This window comes from Brachyhypopomus gauderio, chromosome 4, assembly GCF_052324685.1.
Source record: "Brachyhypopomus gauderio isolate BG-103 chromosome 4, BGAUD_0.2, whole genome shotgun sequence".
NCBI classification, from domain to species: Eukaryota; Metazoa; Chordata; class Actinopteri; order Gymnotiformes; family Hypopomidae; genus Brachyhypopomus; species Brachyhypopomus gauderio.
Genome location: NC_135214.1, coordinates 33,901,041 through 33,915,023, shown reverse-complemented (window position 1 = coordinate 33,915,023; position 13,983 = coordinate 33,901,041). Strand labels below are relative to the sequence as shown.

General features: G+C 48.1%; 1 protein-coding gene across 3 annotated transcripts; it reads left to right on the top strand.

The window, feature by feature from the left end:
• Positions 1-47: 47 nt before the first annotated feature.
• Positions 48-13,947, top strand: brpf3b (bromodomain and PHD finger containing, 3b). Of its 3 annotated transcripts, none has more exons than XM_077004156.1 (13): positions 48-390; positions 1,898-3,426; positions 3,619-3,775; positions 4,012-4,143; positions 4,966-5,094; positions 6,517-6,829; positions 7,226-7,492; positions 7,696-8,313; positions 8,894-8,975; positions 9,068-9,162; positions 9,283-9,374; positions 11,745-11,899; positions 12,552-13,947. In XM_077004156.1, exons 2-13 carry the CDS (start codon positions 1,934-1,936, stop codon positions 12,733-12,735), a joined length of 3,717 nt encoding a protein of 1,238 aa, XP_076860271.1. In that variant the 5' UTR covers positions 48-390; positions 1,898-1,933; the 3' UTR covers positions 12,736-13,947. The 3 variants fall into 3 exon arrangements, with proteins under 3 accessions (XP_076860271.1, XP_076860269.1, XP_076860270.1); XM_077004154.1 differs by having other exon boundaries at positions 7,693-8,313; XM_077004155.1 differs by lacking the exon at positions 48-390 and adding an exon at positions 427-1,803 and having other exon boundaries at positions 7,693-8,313.
• The last annotated feature ends 36 nt before the right edge of the window (positions 13,948-13,983 follow it).

Sequence of the window (13,983 nt, the reverse complement as noted above, 5' to 3'; positions counted from 1 at the left end):
TGAAGGGGCGTGTTCATACTATCTTGACTGAAAGCCCCGCTCTCTCCCACTGTATCAGCTAGCTAGCTACTATCTAGCAAGGCAACGTCGGTACATTTTGTAGCTGAAAATAGCCAGTTAGCTTGCCTTCTCTTTCTGTTAGAGAAACTACGATAAAAATTCTGCTTCGAACTGAACTGTATGCCATTTAGTGTGTGTAAGCAAATGCCTCCATCTTCACGAGTCCAGTGAAGACGTTTGTGCGAGTACACCATGGAAAACTGAGGGGCAGGAGCCGTTTATCAGCGAATTTTACCGGCTTTTCGGTGAAAGCCTGTGGTAGGTAACGAGCGCGAAAGGGTTCTGCGAGAGATAAACGCTCGACTGGGGGAGTTGCTGTTTTAAAACAAGGTAATGTCTTTTACTCGTTACTTGTCGGCGGTGTGTGGAATACTTAACCACTGAATTTTGCTGCGAAATTCAGTGTGTCGTGCGCCAGACTGTACCAGCCGCCGGTTAGCCAGCCAGCTAGCCGCGGACCGACAGCAGCCCGCGAAAATAACAGCGCGAGCGGCTCGTGCTCACGCGACGGCGATAGTTTGTTGTCTGGGGCTTAAAAGCTAGCTACCTCGCTAACTTAGCAACATAGCTAGCAGCGAAGGATAGTTTGCGGTGGGATGGCTTCCCCGCCCCAACAAGGGTTTTTAAATTTGCCACAACTTTATATACAGGACACTGAAAAGACGCTTCGCTGTGCTGCTGTCACAGACGAATAGTTGAGTTTTAGGTGACAATTCTGACCGACTTCAATCTGAAGTTCTGTTGAGACTGTTAATATGGCTGACATTTCGTTCTGGAAATGAGAACGCGCAACCTAACAATCTGTTTGGCTCGTCGGTCATTGGTTAAATAAAGACTCGCGCACGGCACGAAGGACGCTGATTGGGTATTGAACTGCAGTTACGCCGAAAAACTTCCTAGCTCTTGGCGGCGGTCTCACTTGAGTGATCATTTCCAAAAAAAACTCCATATAACTTTCTCGACGTATGAATCAAAGTTCGTATTTCACTTGATACCAAAGTAACATATTACCAGAGATGTATATCAATCACGAAATATATTAACACGCTAAGCGATGAAAGGACGAAGCGCTAGAGGCCTTCTGCATAGTATCAAAGTCCCGCCCCCAGAGACAGTAAAAATAAAAACACACTTGGTTAGCTGGCGACGTGCATGGGATTAATCCATAAACAAACTGCTCTGTAGTTTTGTGTAATTTACAGGTGACAGTTATTGTTATCTACCCCGCTGTTAATATTTTTAGTTTGTACGTTTAATTGTCTTTGTTAGCTACTTTGCTACTAAGTTTGGGGACATCCTAAGTAAAGTTAATGATATTGATAACTTCGAGTAATCAGTCATTTTTTGATGAGTAATCACAGTTTCCCTTTTAATAAAAGCTTATGCGCAGTTCTTATTGTGTATAATTCGGTTTCGGTAACGGTTAGCTTGCTGGCTAGTTAGTCAATTTAAGTGAATAATGTTTGTGTGAATGTCCCGAGTGACCGTTTCCGGCGAGGAGCGCGCGCACCGCATTTAAAGGCACATGACTTTACACTTATTTACATTGAAAATGTTCCCGTCCGTTTACGGTCTAAATCCATAATGCCAGGAGAGCTCGGACATTTTCACACATAAACAACCAGCCATAATACTAATATGTCTTATTATAATGGAAGTAGAGTTTAAAAGGAAGATTTACGTTAGAGCAGGGATGCCTAAAAAGCGAGTGTTGTAGTGGTCAGCCCCGTCTTGTTTGAGCAGGTAAAAGGCTAAACTGCAATGCTTCCATGGTACTTTGGCACCTGAGCAGGTTTTGTACTGATGCTTTTGTGTTTGCTTATGTGTCTGCGTGTAGGTCCAGACTCAGCGTGGCTGCACAGCAGAGGTGTCCATGAGGAAGCCACGTAGGAGGGGGGGTCCGGCTGGGGGCTGGGGGGCCAGGAGCGCCGATGCTGCATCTCCAGGCAGTGGAGGTCGGGGGGCGACCTCAACACGCCCTCCCTCCCCCTACAGGCTCAAAGTTTCGCCCACGCGAGAGACCCTGACCTACGCTCAGTCCCAGAAGATGGTCGAGGTGGACCTGGACGGCCGGCTGCATCGGATCAGCATCTTTGACGCGCTGGCCATCATCACCGAGGACGAGATGATGGCCCAGGACATCGCCGAGTGCAACAGCAACAAAGAGAACAGCGAGCAGCCATCGGCGGCCAGCGTGGCCAGCCCAGCTCGCCGGGCCGTCGGCCATAAGGGCAGGAAGAGGGACTCTAAGCACACATCCTCCGGTTCACACGGACACGCCCACTCGCAGCATAACTCCTCCCACCAGCACAGCGCCCACTGTCCCCTGCCCAAGCCCACCTTCAGGGTGCTGGAGACCTTTGTGCCGACGGAGGCCCCGCCCCTTCCCGCCGCGTACTACCGCTACATGGAGAAGTCGGCGGAGGAGCTGGAGGCGGAGGCGGAGTACGACATGGACGAGGAGGACTCGGCCTGGCTGGAGCTGGTGAACGAGAAGCGAGCGTCGGAGGGCCAGCCCGGCGTCTCGGCCGACACCTTCGAGCTGCTGATGGACGGCTTGGAGAAGGAGTCCTTCCTGGAGTCCAGGATCCAGGCGCCGTCGCAGAGCGCCATCGACGAGGACGCCTTCTGCTGCGTGTGCCTGGACGACGAGTGTCTCAACAGCAACGTCATCCTATTCTGCGACATCTGCAACCTGGCGGTGCACCAGGAGTGCTACGGCGTGCCCTACATCCCCGAGGGCCAGTGGCTGTGTCGCCGCTGCCTGCAGTCGCCCTCCCGCCCCGTGGACTGCGTGCTGTGTCCCAACCGAGGCGGCGCCTTCAAACAGACCAGCGACGGGCGCTGGGCCCACGTGGTGTGCGCCATCTGGATCCCGGAGGTGTGCTTCGCCAACACGGTGTTCCTGGAGCCCGTGGAGGGCGTGGACAACATCCCTCCGGCCCGCTGGAAACTGACGTGCTACCTCTGCAAGCAGAAGGGTCGCGGGGCGTCCATCCAGTGCCACAAGGCCAACTGCTACACAGCCTTCCACGTCACCTGCGCCCAGAGGGCCGGGCTCTTCATGAAGATCGACCCGGTGCGTGAGACCACCGCCAACGGCACCACGTTCTCAGTGAAGAAGACGGCGTTCTGCGAGACGCACTCGCCACCAGAGAGGGAGGGCTCGGACGACGAGGAGGGCGGCGGGAGGGTGGTGGGCGGCCGGGCCAGCAGGGGGAGCAGCGCCTACATGCAGACGCCCCCGCTGAAGAAGTCCAAGCAGAGTGGGAAGAAAGAGAAGAAGAAAGGGAAGAAAACGCAGGACTTAACATCAAAAAAAGCAGCCACCCCGCTAGTCGCTGTGCCACAAATACCTCCACACAGGTGGGCCGACCAGCGGCACCACACACACACACACACACACACACTTAACCACAGACACCTCTGCACAGGTGATCATCATCAGACCCTTTCATGCTTCCTGTCTGTTAATTATTTAAGCAGTTGATTTAAGCAACAATTTATGTTTAATTTTTTCTCTCTCAAAGTTTTCTCACAATCTGGTGTTTTCCACAGGTTGAACAAAGTTTTTAAAGGAGTTATCATACAAAGAAAGAATCATTTTATGCAGCGGTTGCACAATTATTGGTTACTGAAGCGACAGTCTCGCAACGGCGTGCCCCTGATCCGCCGGTTACACTCACATCTGCAGGCCCAGAGGAGTACGGATCAGGTGTGTGTGCTTCACGTCTCCCGTGTCTGACATTCTTGCACTCAAACTGTAGTTGGATGCGTGCTTTCTGTGCACACATGAAAAGCTACACGCGAGGCTAAAGTCATTTGGCTTCTGCTTGCTTCAGTACTCTAATGCCAGCTGAGTCACTGTGCCAACAATAACTTTGTGTATACTTAGCACAGAGAAGTTTAAGTATCTAAGTTATTTTCTTAATGTGTGTGTGGCGCGTTCAGACCGAGCCAGACGAGAAGGTGTGTGCGGTAAGAGAAGAGCTCAAGTACTGGCAGAAGTTACGTCATGACCTGGAGAGAGCTCGACTCCTGGTGGAGCTCATCCGCAAGAGGGAGAAGCTGAAGAGGGAGCAGGTACCGCAGCCCCGATCACACCGGCACCACATCTGGACCAAACGCGGCCCGATCCAGAACTGAACTCCTTCACATTGTTGAAGTGCATGTGTTGGGATGCAGGCGTTGTGAAGCGAGCCTTCTGATAGCAGCTTCAGCACGTCTTCCTCCCCTGCTTTAACTGACGGCTTCCCAGTGAAGCCACTCTACTCCTCCGTGATCATGACAGCTCTGCCGGTGTGTGAGAGTGATGGTCAGGCCTGCGCTGCTGTTTACAAGGCATGTGTGGTCACGGAGCTGTGATCACACGCATCTGTGCCTTAGCTGGGCACCGGCCTCGAGCTGGCCTGTCTCAGACTGCTGTGACCGATAATCCCCGCAAGATTATTAATGCGTCCATGTCAGATTTTTTACTGTGTCCAACGCCTCATGTACGGATCAACTCTTGTCATGTAAACAGAAAATGACTGAGAAATAGAGGACCGCTTTGACAACTTGTTACAAATCGTGCGCTTACAGAAGCGGCCAATCACGTTCTTGTTACCAAAAACCAGATAATTTGCTCTCCATCAAACAGCAAGTCCAAAACATTTGATGGGGTTGTAGTTCAGATTACCGTAACAGTACAGTGCTTTCAAGGTTCCTCTGAGCCTACAGATGGAAGTTCTAGAAGATACATAAAACTGGACCGTATGCTTGCCATGGCACAATGGGCTCGTTTTAACAGGTTTTGAGCACCCGATGGTGTTGCCATAGCACAGTCCTCCCGGTCTCCTGTCAGACCTCTTGGTGGTGACAGCGTGTGCGGTGCTCTTATCTCCGTGTCCTGTGCATGTCCCATAGGTGAAGGTGCACCACGCTGTGATGGCGTTGCAGCTCACCCCTGCCCTCATGCTACAGCGCTCCACCCTGGACCAGCTGCAGGAGAAAGACTCCGCTCAGATCTTTGCCGAGCCTGTGGACATCAAAGAGGTGAGGGCTGTGTGTTCAGGGCCGTGTGTACTGTGGGGTACAGACCTAAAACCAAATCAAGGTCCTTTTCTTTTGCCAATCACTGGCACACGTTGGTCTTCATCTCATCTGCCATTCACATCTGTCCCAGAACTCCACAGGCTGTTTTTGTTTCAAATGGCGTCTACTTTCTTCTTGAGATTTACCAGAGCCTTATAGTGAACCCTCTGAATCACCCTCCATGTTCTTATTATGGTAGACACTGACACACACTATGTCCTGGACGACTGAAGGTGTTTGGTGGTTGGTTGTCCAGTACTGTGGGCTTCTGTTCCTCTCTTTTGACATGGCTAGTGGTTTGTGATCATCACCGTTATTCTGATTCATGAGTTTAATGGCGGGCTACTTCTCTGGCGTTGAAACTTGATCCTTGTGTTGAGACTCATCAGCGTGCTGACAGAGACTGTTTCTTTATCATTCGGGATCTTATTGCCAACATGTGGGCCTGGCCAAGATCTCTTGTGCATGGTGCAGTGACATGGTGACAGCAGCCATTCTGACAAGGTTCACGTCTTATAGGTGTACAGGACCAGTGGACAAGCTCCAACACTCCCACTGTTTGTTTTTAATGTTTCCCCACTTTAGAAAAACAGTGAAGTCATCAAAACAATGAAGTAACACATTTGTAATTCTATTCTGTTCTTTATTAATTCTATTCTGTGTTTCTTTATCTTTAGCGGCCATCTTTTGCTTTGCACTTTACACACTTAGCCACCTTCATGGAGAAGGTCTCATGTCCTAGAGAAGTTCTAAGATCCTAGAGAAGTTCTCACATACGCTGAGCTCTTGTAGGCTGAAGGTTTAATGTTCAAATGCAAAGTCTTTCCTGAAGGAACATACCGTAACACATTTAAACCCAAAGCAGATTAAAATGTCTTTAACACTATGAAATACATACATGTGCCTAAACCTTTGACTGGTGATGTAAACTGGCCCAAACTAGTTTTAAACTGGGAGTAATTAAGACGTAGAGTCAGTGGAGCTCAAATTGTTGCTGTCTGCTTTTTTCTGCTCTGCAGTGTAGTTGCATAGCCTAACATATGGCCAAGAAAAACACATTAGAAACGTATGAGAATGTATCATATCCCTGATAATTTACAATGACCAATTATCACAGCAAACAGTGGAATAATTACTCCTATTGAATTAAATGAGAAATGTTTTGTGTTAATTAAGAGCTTTTAAATAGCATAATACTCTAGTCAAGGGGGACCTGTCTGTTCAAAATAGTAATTTCTTTGGCAAAGTAAAAACAAACCCTTTTTTTGCTCAGCAAGCTTCAACGATTAAAATTTGAAAACCATAATTACATCAGCAATCTCTTTAGTCTTCTGTGCCAGAGAAGAGCTCGCTGTTATTCTGCGGTGTTCTGATCTCCCCCAGGTACCAGATTACCTGGAGTTCATCTCTCAGCCCATGGACTTCTCCACCATGAAATCGAAGCTGGAGGCACACAAATACGTCACGCTGTCCGACCTGGAGGCCGATTTCAACCTCATGATCTCTAACTGCCTGCTCTACAACGCTAAGGACACCGTCTTCCACCGGGCCGCAGTGCGCCTGCGTGAGCTAGGGGGCGCCATCCTGCGGCAGGCTCACCGGCAGGCCCAGAACGCAGGCCTGGACCCCGACACGGGCATGCACCTGCCCGAACCCCCGCACAAAAACGACTACTACCGCTGCACCCTGGAGGACGGTGAGTGGAGACGCAGGTTACACAGGCACCGTGGGAAGATGGGGCCCGATAGCCTTTTGTGAAAGAACCAGGTTCCCTGTTTTATTGCCAGCCTGATCTCATGGTTCTGAACTTATTCTGGCTGTCGTGCAAAGTTTTGTTCCATTTTTTGGTTGTTTTATTGTTTCTAAGTTCAGGGTTTTAATCATGGCTAGACGGGCCACAGAGATTTCACAAATTGTGTTGAATAGCTTTAGGTTGCAGAGTCATAGTGTTTGCGTGTGTGTGTGTGTCTGTGCTTGCGTGTCTGTGCTTGTGTGTGTGTGTGTGTGTCTGTGCTTGCGTGTCTGCGTGTCTGTGTGTGTGTGTGTGTGTGTGTGTGTGTGTGTGTGTGTGCTTGCATGTGCTTGCGTGTAGTGGACACTCTCCTGAACCCGGAGAACCGGCTGCACATGTCCGTGGAGGACCAGCTGAAGGAGCTTCTGGCCAAGCTGGACGTGGTGACGACGATGCGGTCGAGTGGAGCTCGCACACGCCGCGTCCGGCTGCTCCGCCGTGAGATCAATAACGTCCGCTACCGCCGCAACTCACACCTCTCCAACGGAGACGCCAGAGAGGACGAGGACGAGGACGAAGAGGAGGACAAGGACATGGACACGGAGAAAGACCCATCTTCAGACAAAGGTGACATTACATTACTGTAATCCCAGAGGAGATGTCTGGTGATTAATGCCTGCGGAATGGTGGTAATCTTTTTTTCCAGTAGACAGGGACACACATTACACTGTTCTAGAAATGTTAGCTATATGTGAACTTTTAGTAATAACTGATTCATTCACTTCTGAATGATCTTTGAATATTTACCTTTATTCATTTGTTTTCAGAAGATTGTAAATCCACGCCCCCCCCAACCCTGGAGCCGACAGGACTGGCTTTGTCTCCTCCTCCTGGGGACACACCCCAAGATCCACCCACACTCCGGCCAATGATGGCTGACCCCAAGATCTGCTCCACCCTCCCTCCTGACCCCCTCAAAGTGAGTGGCTGCGATGTGGACCCGGAGGTGGATGTCACCTCCCAGAACGGTTGCCCGGGGCCACGGGACACCCCGCCCACGCTGTCACCCAGCGAAGGGAAACTGCTAAACGGTCTCTTGGCCTCGCCGTCGCTGAGCGGCCCCGCCTCCGGGGGGGTGGGCCGCCGCACGTCCATCCTCTTCCGAAAAGCGAAAAACGGAGTGAAGCTCCACCGTGAGAGAGAGGGCCGGCTACAGAACGGGAGTGGCAGGGACGGCAAGACCTCTCCCTCCCCGTCGCCGCTCAGCACGGCCACGCCCACCCCCACCGCATCCCCGCCTCCGGCCGCAAACCCAGAGACCACGTCGGCTCCGCCCCCACCGACCACGCCCCCGCCACTACTCACGTCGGCCAATCAGAGAGGCCGTAGCCGCAGCGCCAGTCCCCAGCAGGGGCCGGAGAAGACCCCACCCTGCACCACAGAATGCGGTACAGACAGATTCCGTTATAGCTGCTGGGTTTGGTGATTATTTTGAACACTACTGGAATGAGTCACTGACATGGTGCACTGTGGCCACAGAGGTGGCACCCACATCTCTTTTACTTGTGCTGAATGCTTCTCTCTCATTGCATTATTTACAATAGTGCTGTTTATAAATACAAATTGCATACGTTATCTCATAATGGTGGAAATAGGCCCTTGCACTCTTAGCATCTCAAATGTTTTTGAGAGAGAACATAACTAAACAAAAATCATTACAGCTACAATCATTTAGCTGCAGTTTTTTTGTAGGTCTCAAATTGTGTATTCTTGATTAATAAGTGTCTAATTTGGAACAAATAACACCTCACCACACTTAACAGTAAACTCAGACTTTGTAATGTACTGTACTGTCAATCAAATTTTACAAGCCTTATAAAAAAAGCAGTTTGTGGCTTTCACCAAGTGACTTGATGGTGTCTCTCGTCATGGTTTAATTGGAGCTGTGGTTTTCTCAGTCAGGCGTTGCGACTTGCTCCTCCCTGTAATCCTTACTCATCTATAAACATCCTCTTCTTGTTTTCACAGTGCTCACAAACGGATTCGGAAAGCTCAGAGACGCTGGCTCGGACTCCGAGAGCAGCCTCTCGCCCGTACTCAGAAAAGAAATGTGAGAATGATTTCATCTCCCACACCCCTTGAGCGCTTGATTCAATCAGAAGTGTGTTAGTGGTTACGAACGTGTGCTCTCAATGGTTTCAGTGCTTCGCCGCCCAAAAAAAGTCGCGGAAAACCAGCTTTGGCCAAAGTACCGTTTTTAGAGACTGTTAACGGAGACTCCGACTATACCGGCCCAGGTAAGACGAACAAACGCTGGTGTGAAAACGTCGTATCCCTGGCGTTAGAGAAGCGCTAAAAAGATGCTTTTAGTTCTAAACGTGCTTGAACAAATGCGGTGGTGTTCTTCTCTTTCTCAGTGGACATGCTGTGTTTAGAGCCTGATGCAGAACTGGAGCCACTGGACCTGGTGTGGGCAAAGTGTCGTGGTTACCCTTCCTACCCTGCCCTGGTGAGGACACACGCCTCTGAACACTCCCTTCTGATCACACTAGTAACTTAGCACCAGTCTGCACCTTTACATCTGGGGCATTTAGCAGCTGCTCTTATCCAGTGCGACTTACAAAGTTTTGCATCTGTTCTCAGAAATACATCCTAGATAGTAGCACAGATAGATCAGAATTCAAGATCCCCTTCCACTACTAAACTACAGGAGTTAATGCCATTCCAATCAAACAGGCTCACTTAAACAGGAATTAAAACTTACACCAAGAAACATTCAGTCTATGCTTGAAGACGGAAAGAGACTCTGCAGTTCGAGCAGTAAATGGAAGATCGGAGCAAAGTCTTGCGTTTTGTCTTCGGTGAGACTTTAAGCATTGTGTTTGGAGTCGAGCCATGCAGGGAGGAGCTGGTCCATCTTCTCTTCCGCCGCCTCTCTGCAGTTCTTAGTTCTTTCCAGTGGCTGCGGAGCACTTGGACGGGACGGGTCCCGTAAGCCTGGGGGAGGGAGGACATGGAAGATTGATTGACGAAGAGAGCGTAGAGAGGACAGTGTTGGTAATTGTGTCCAGAGAGAGATGAGGAGAAGGGAGGGCAAGAGTGGAGGAAGGATGGAGAAGGATGGAAGATGGTGGTCTGAGAGGTGAAGTGGGATGAACGTGACGTCCGATGTTCCTGTAGCGTGAGTGTGAGTGGAGGGACACAAGGGCTGAGATGAGATCAGCCTTCTGGACATCAGCAGACTGGCGAATTCCAGAGTCGTCCTGTCACTGTGGTCCGTGTTGGTGATGAACTTCGTGGGTAAATGAGGTTACTGGTGTTGTGTTGACTATGGTGGTGTCTATGAGCTCTGTGGGATACATACACAGGAATTGCCAGACACATTATGGAATAGAAACAAGCTTTATGGATGCTGGTAGGGGAGGAGAATAGCAGGAAAAGATGCATAGCAGGGTTAGAGATCTAGTGTCTTTGGAGGAAACTAGACAAAAAGCAGACAAGTCCTTAACGAAGTTAGAGGCCGCTGCATACATGAGTCTAAGTGCTGTATCCGCTCCCTAACTCACAGCTCGGACCAGGGTGAAACTACACCTGCAGCAAGACATTACAGCCAACAACAGCTACAAAGCAGCAAGGTTAGGACAACAAGGCTGGAATTGACCAGAATCCAAGGCAAAAGGAATTAAACTCAAACCGTATCTTAACCAATCACAGGATGTTTCTGTGAGTAGCCAGACAAAGCACACTAAAATCTTACAACTAGGGTTGTCCTAATTTATCTGTTTCAGTACGTACAGCACACACCGCTGGGTAGATACCATGGATAGAGACGTAGGCATAATGCACCCTGTAGTCTCCTGAGCAATATTATATTATAACCCCCCGTTTGTTGTCATTGTGAAAGACCTGTCAGATTTCCACCATTTCCACATGTTGTCCAGATTCACCTCTCTGGCATCAGCCGTTACGCACAAACAGTGACTCTCTAAAAATGGATCTAGGCTTTATTGTAGACCAGGAGTCATAAATCGGTTGATGGGTTTAAGGGAAAGCGTGACGCTGAAAGCAGTGTGACTCCACACCGCCTCAGAGCTTCTGCAGCCCTGGTACCGACATCTCTTCACACAGTACGTGTGCAACACGCCCAAGGTCTGACCTTGGAGCCTGTACAGAGAGCGTTCAGCTCAACGAGGCCTTGTTCTTCAGCTAGGATGAACACAGTCAGGAGGGCGGAGATGATGGCTGGACACGTGTGATCCAAGAGAACTCTTTCCTCCTTCTGTAATAGCTAAAGAAACTATAGTGAACTGAGATGGCCACAATTTGTAATTACTAATGTGATGAATATTTAAGGTGTTTAATCGCTCGTCATGAATAATTTTCAACCTTTTATGCATGACATTTAGAAAATTCTAATTATTACAATGTTTCACATATAATCTCATAAAGTATGTCATAAGTTCTTAATGATATACAAAGTTATGACTGAGATTGTATCTCGTTATGAGAAACCTCATTATTATGAGATATTAGGTTGTAATTATGATGTACTAAGTCAGTGACATGGTATCTCATTATCATGAGAAACTAATTATGGCTTACTGAATGTCTTTTCTGTCAGATTTTTCAGGAAGCAGGCTCGTGTAGATTTTTTGTCTTACAGCAACAAATTCATATATTCACGTATTCAGACACTTTATTTCATAATGCAGGTATTATACTATGTAAATATATTATTAATAAAGTAAAAAATTTTGAAACGCTACAAAATTAATATGGTAATTGGAAATGCATATTCAGTAGTGCTGCATGAGTAATTCTAATAGGGTTTTGCAGACCTTTTTGAATATGGGCGTGTCTTGTTCCTGGGCGGGTGTAGATCATAGATCCAGACATGCCCGAGGACGGTCTGCTTCACAACGGAGTGCCCATCCCTGTGCCTCCCGCGGATGTGCTGCGTCTGGGCGAACAGAGGCAGGAGGAGGCCGGCGAGAAGCTCTTCCTCGTCCTCTTCTTCGACAACAAGCGCACCTGGTAAGGCTAGCTGACACACAGCTCTTCCCCAGGGGAACAGCTCCTACACGGCAGCCTGCAGCTGCTAAAGAAGGGCGGGCCCACTCAGCCTAATGAACAGTCAGTCTGCACTTGAAGTTTTCTAATCAGTTAAGCATTTAAAAAGCATTTATTGCAAAGTTTTCTGGGGAAAAAAGTGGATGTCTGGTTTGTGAAACTGCAGTTGTCAGTCCTAAACAAAATGCTTAGTCTTTGAAGGGGTTCTATGTTGCTTAGGTTCTAATGTACATTATCAGTGAGGATTTTGTATTATAAAATCTTTTTTTAAATCTCTATGTCGAAGTCTTCCAACTAGCTGGTGCTGTAGCTCCAAGCTGTTGTCTGTGTTGTGTACTGTTGGGGGAAAATTTTGTAAAATTTACCTCAGAACATATATTTACAGCACTTAGTTTGTGATTTTCTACTGTGTTAAACATAAATACGACTCTGTTTATATGTACATAAATACACAAGCTCTCTATGGTAACAGTGTTTCACATGTAAACACACGGGACCTTTGCTGTCTTAAACAGTGTCATATTTGCCCCAGGGGCAGAAGAATGCAAGAATAAATGGTTGTTAGAATAAAATTTGTCTGCTTGCTTGACTGAGCACTCTGTCGTTGGGGCTGTAGGCAGTGGTTGCCGCGGGAGAAGCTGCTACCGCTCGGCGTGGACGACACGGTGGACAAGCTGCGTCTGATGGAGGGCCGTAAGACCAGCATCCGCAAGTCCGTGCAGGTGGCCTACGACCGAGCCCTGATGCACCTCAGCCGGGTACGCGGAGAGAACGGCTTCGTCGGCTCCGCCTACCTGTAGGGCGGTACGGACTCTAGCCCCGCCTCCGGCCTTGGCACACGACACCACCTGCGACAACCGTCGCTCGTAGAAACACCACGGCCCGAGCCACTCGCTGTGCTGCTAACGCTTCACCTGGGGATGGAGTCACTCGCTGATTCCACACAGTGCGTGTCTACGTGAGGAAGAGCTTGGGAGGGGGACGCCCCAGTGTCAAGAAGAAGAATCAGTCCATGTGTTGGTTTGTTTCTTTATTTTGTTTCTTATGGTTGGGTAAGCTAGGGTGTGGGGAGAGGATGTGCTTTTAAACTAGTGTCACTTTAAAACTGGTGGTTTTGAGCCTGGACCACATGAAGGCCCATAGCTGGATGAATTCAGATCTCTGACAATGATTCAGTTAATACAGACGAGTGAACGAATCAGCTTGCGGATGTGTACAAACGAGTCAACCACTGCCATTTTCTTAAGATAGCTTTTTACTTTTTAATGTTTTACAAACCACTTCTTGTATATTGTTAAGACACGTGTGCGTGTGTGTGTATATAAGAACTTTTTTTTTATCATTCAATATCTTAATTTAATTTGGGTCTTGTTTATTGTGAATTGAATCACCTGGATGTATGAAGAAATTAGATCTCTTCTGTACATATTTGTTTTAAAAAACAAAACAAAAACACAAACCCCGATGACGGACGTCCCGTGTTCCGCTCGTCCTTGCTGTCAAATTGTGCAAGCACATTTGTTATGTATGATTCACAGCCAGTGCTCTATGGTTAAATATATATTTATGTATATCATTTTTTGATACACAGAAATGTAATTTATTTATGGAAAGCAAAGAGATAGAGATAATTCAATTATATATTGGTTGAATTCGAATCAGATGTATTATTTAAGGTAAACTATTGAAAGGGGTTTTAAGACAGAATGGGCTTTGTGAGTTTATGGGTTGGTTATGGTTTAGCTTTTAAGATGAAATGCTGTAGGATGATGTATTATACACACAATGTTACTTATGTCTTTTTTGTTGTTGTGGTCTTTGCACCATGGAGCGCAGAGACTTGTATTTATTGTAGAAAGTCGCGGAGCTCCAGTTCCCGTTTATATGCTGGATCTGCGAGGAGTTTAACGCTTGTACAAACTGCAGATTTTACCCACTTGCCAAATAACCTGCCTGAATGAATCAGTATTTTCTCATGTGGAGGAAATAAATGTTCTGTTGAAACTCTTGAAGGTTTTAAAGTATTCTTCACTTTGTGAGTCTGGCGA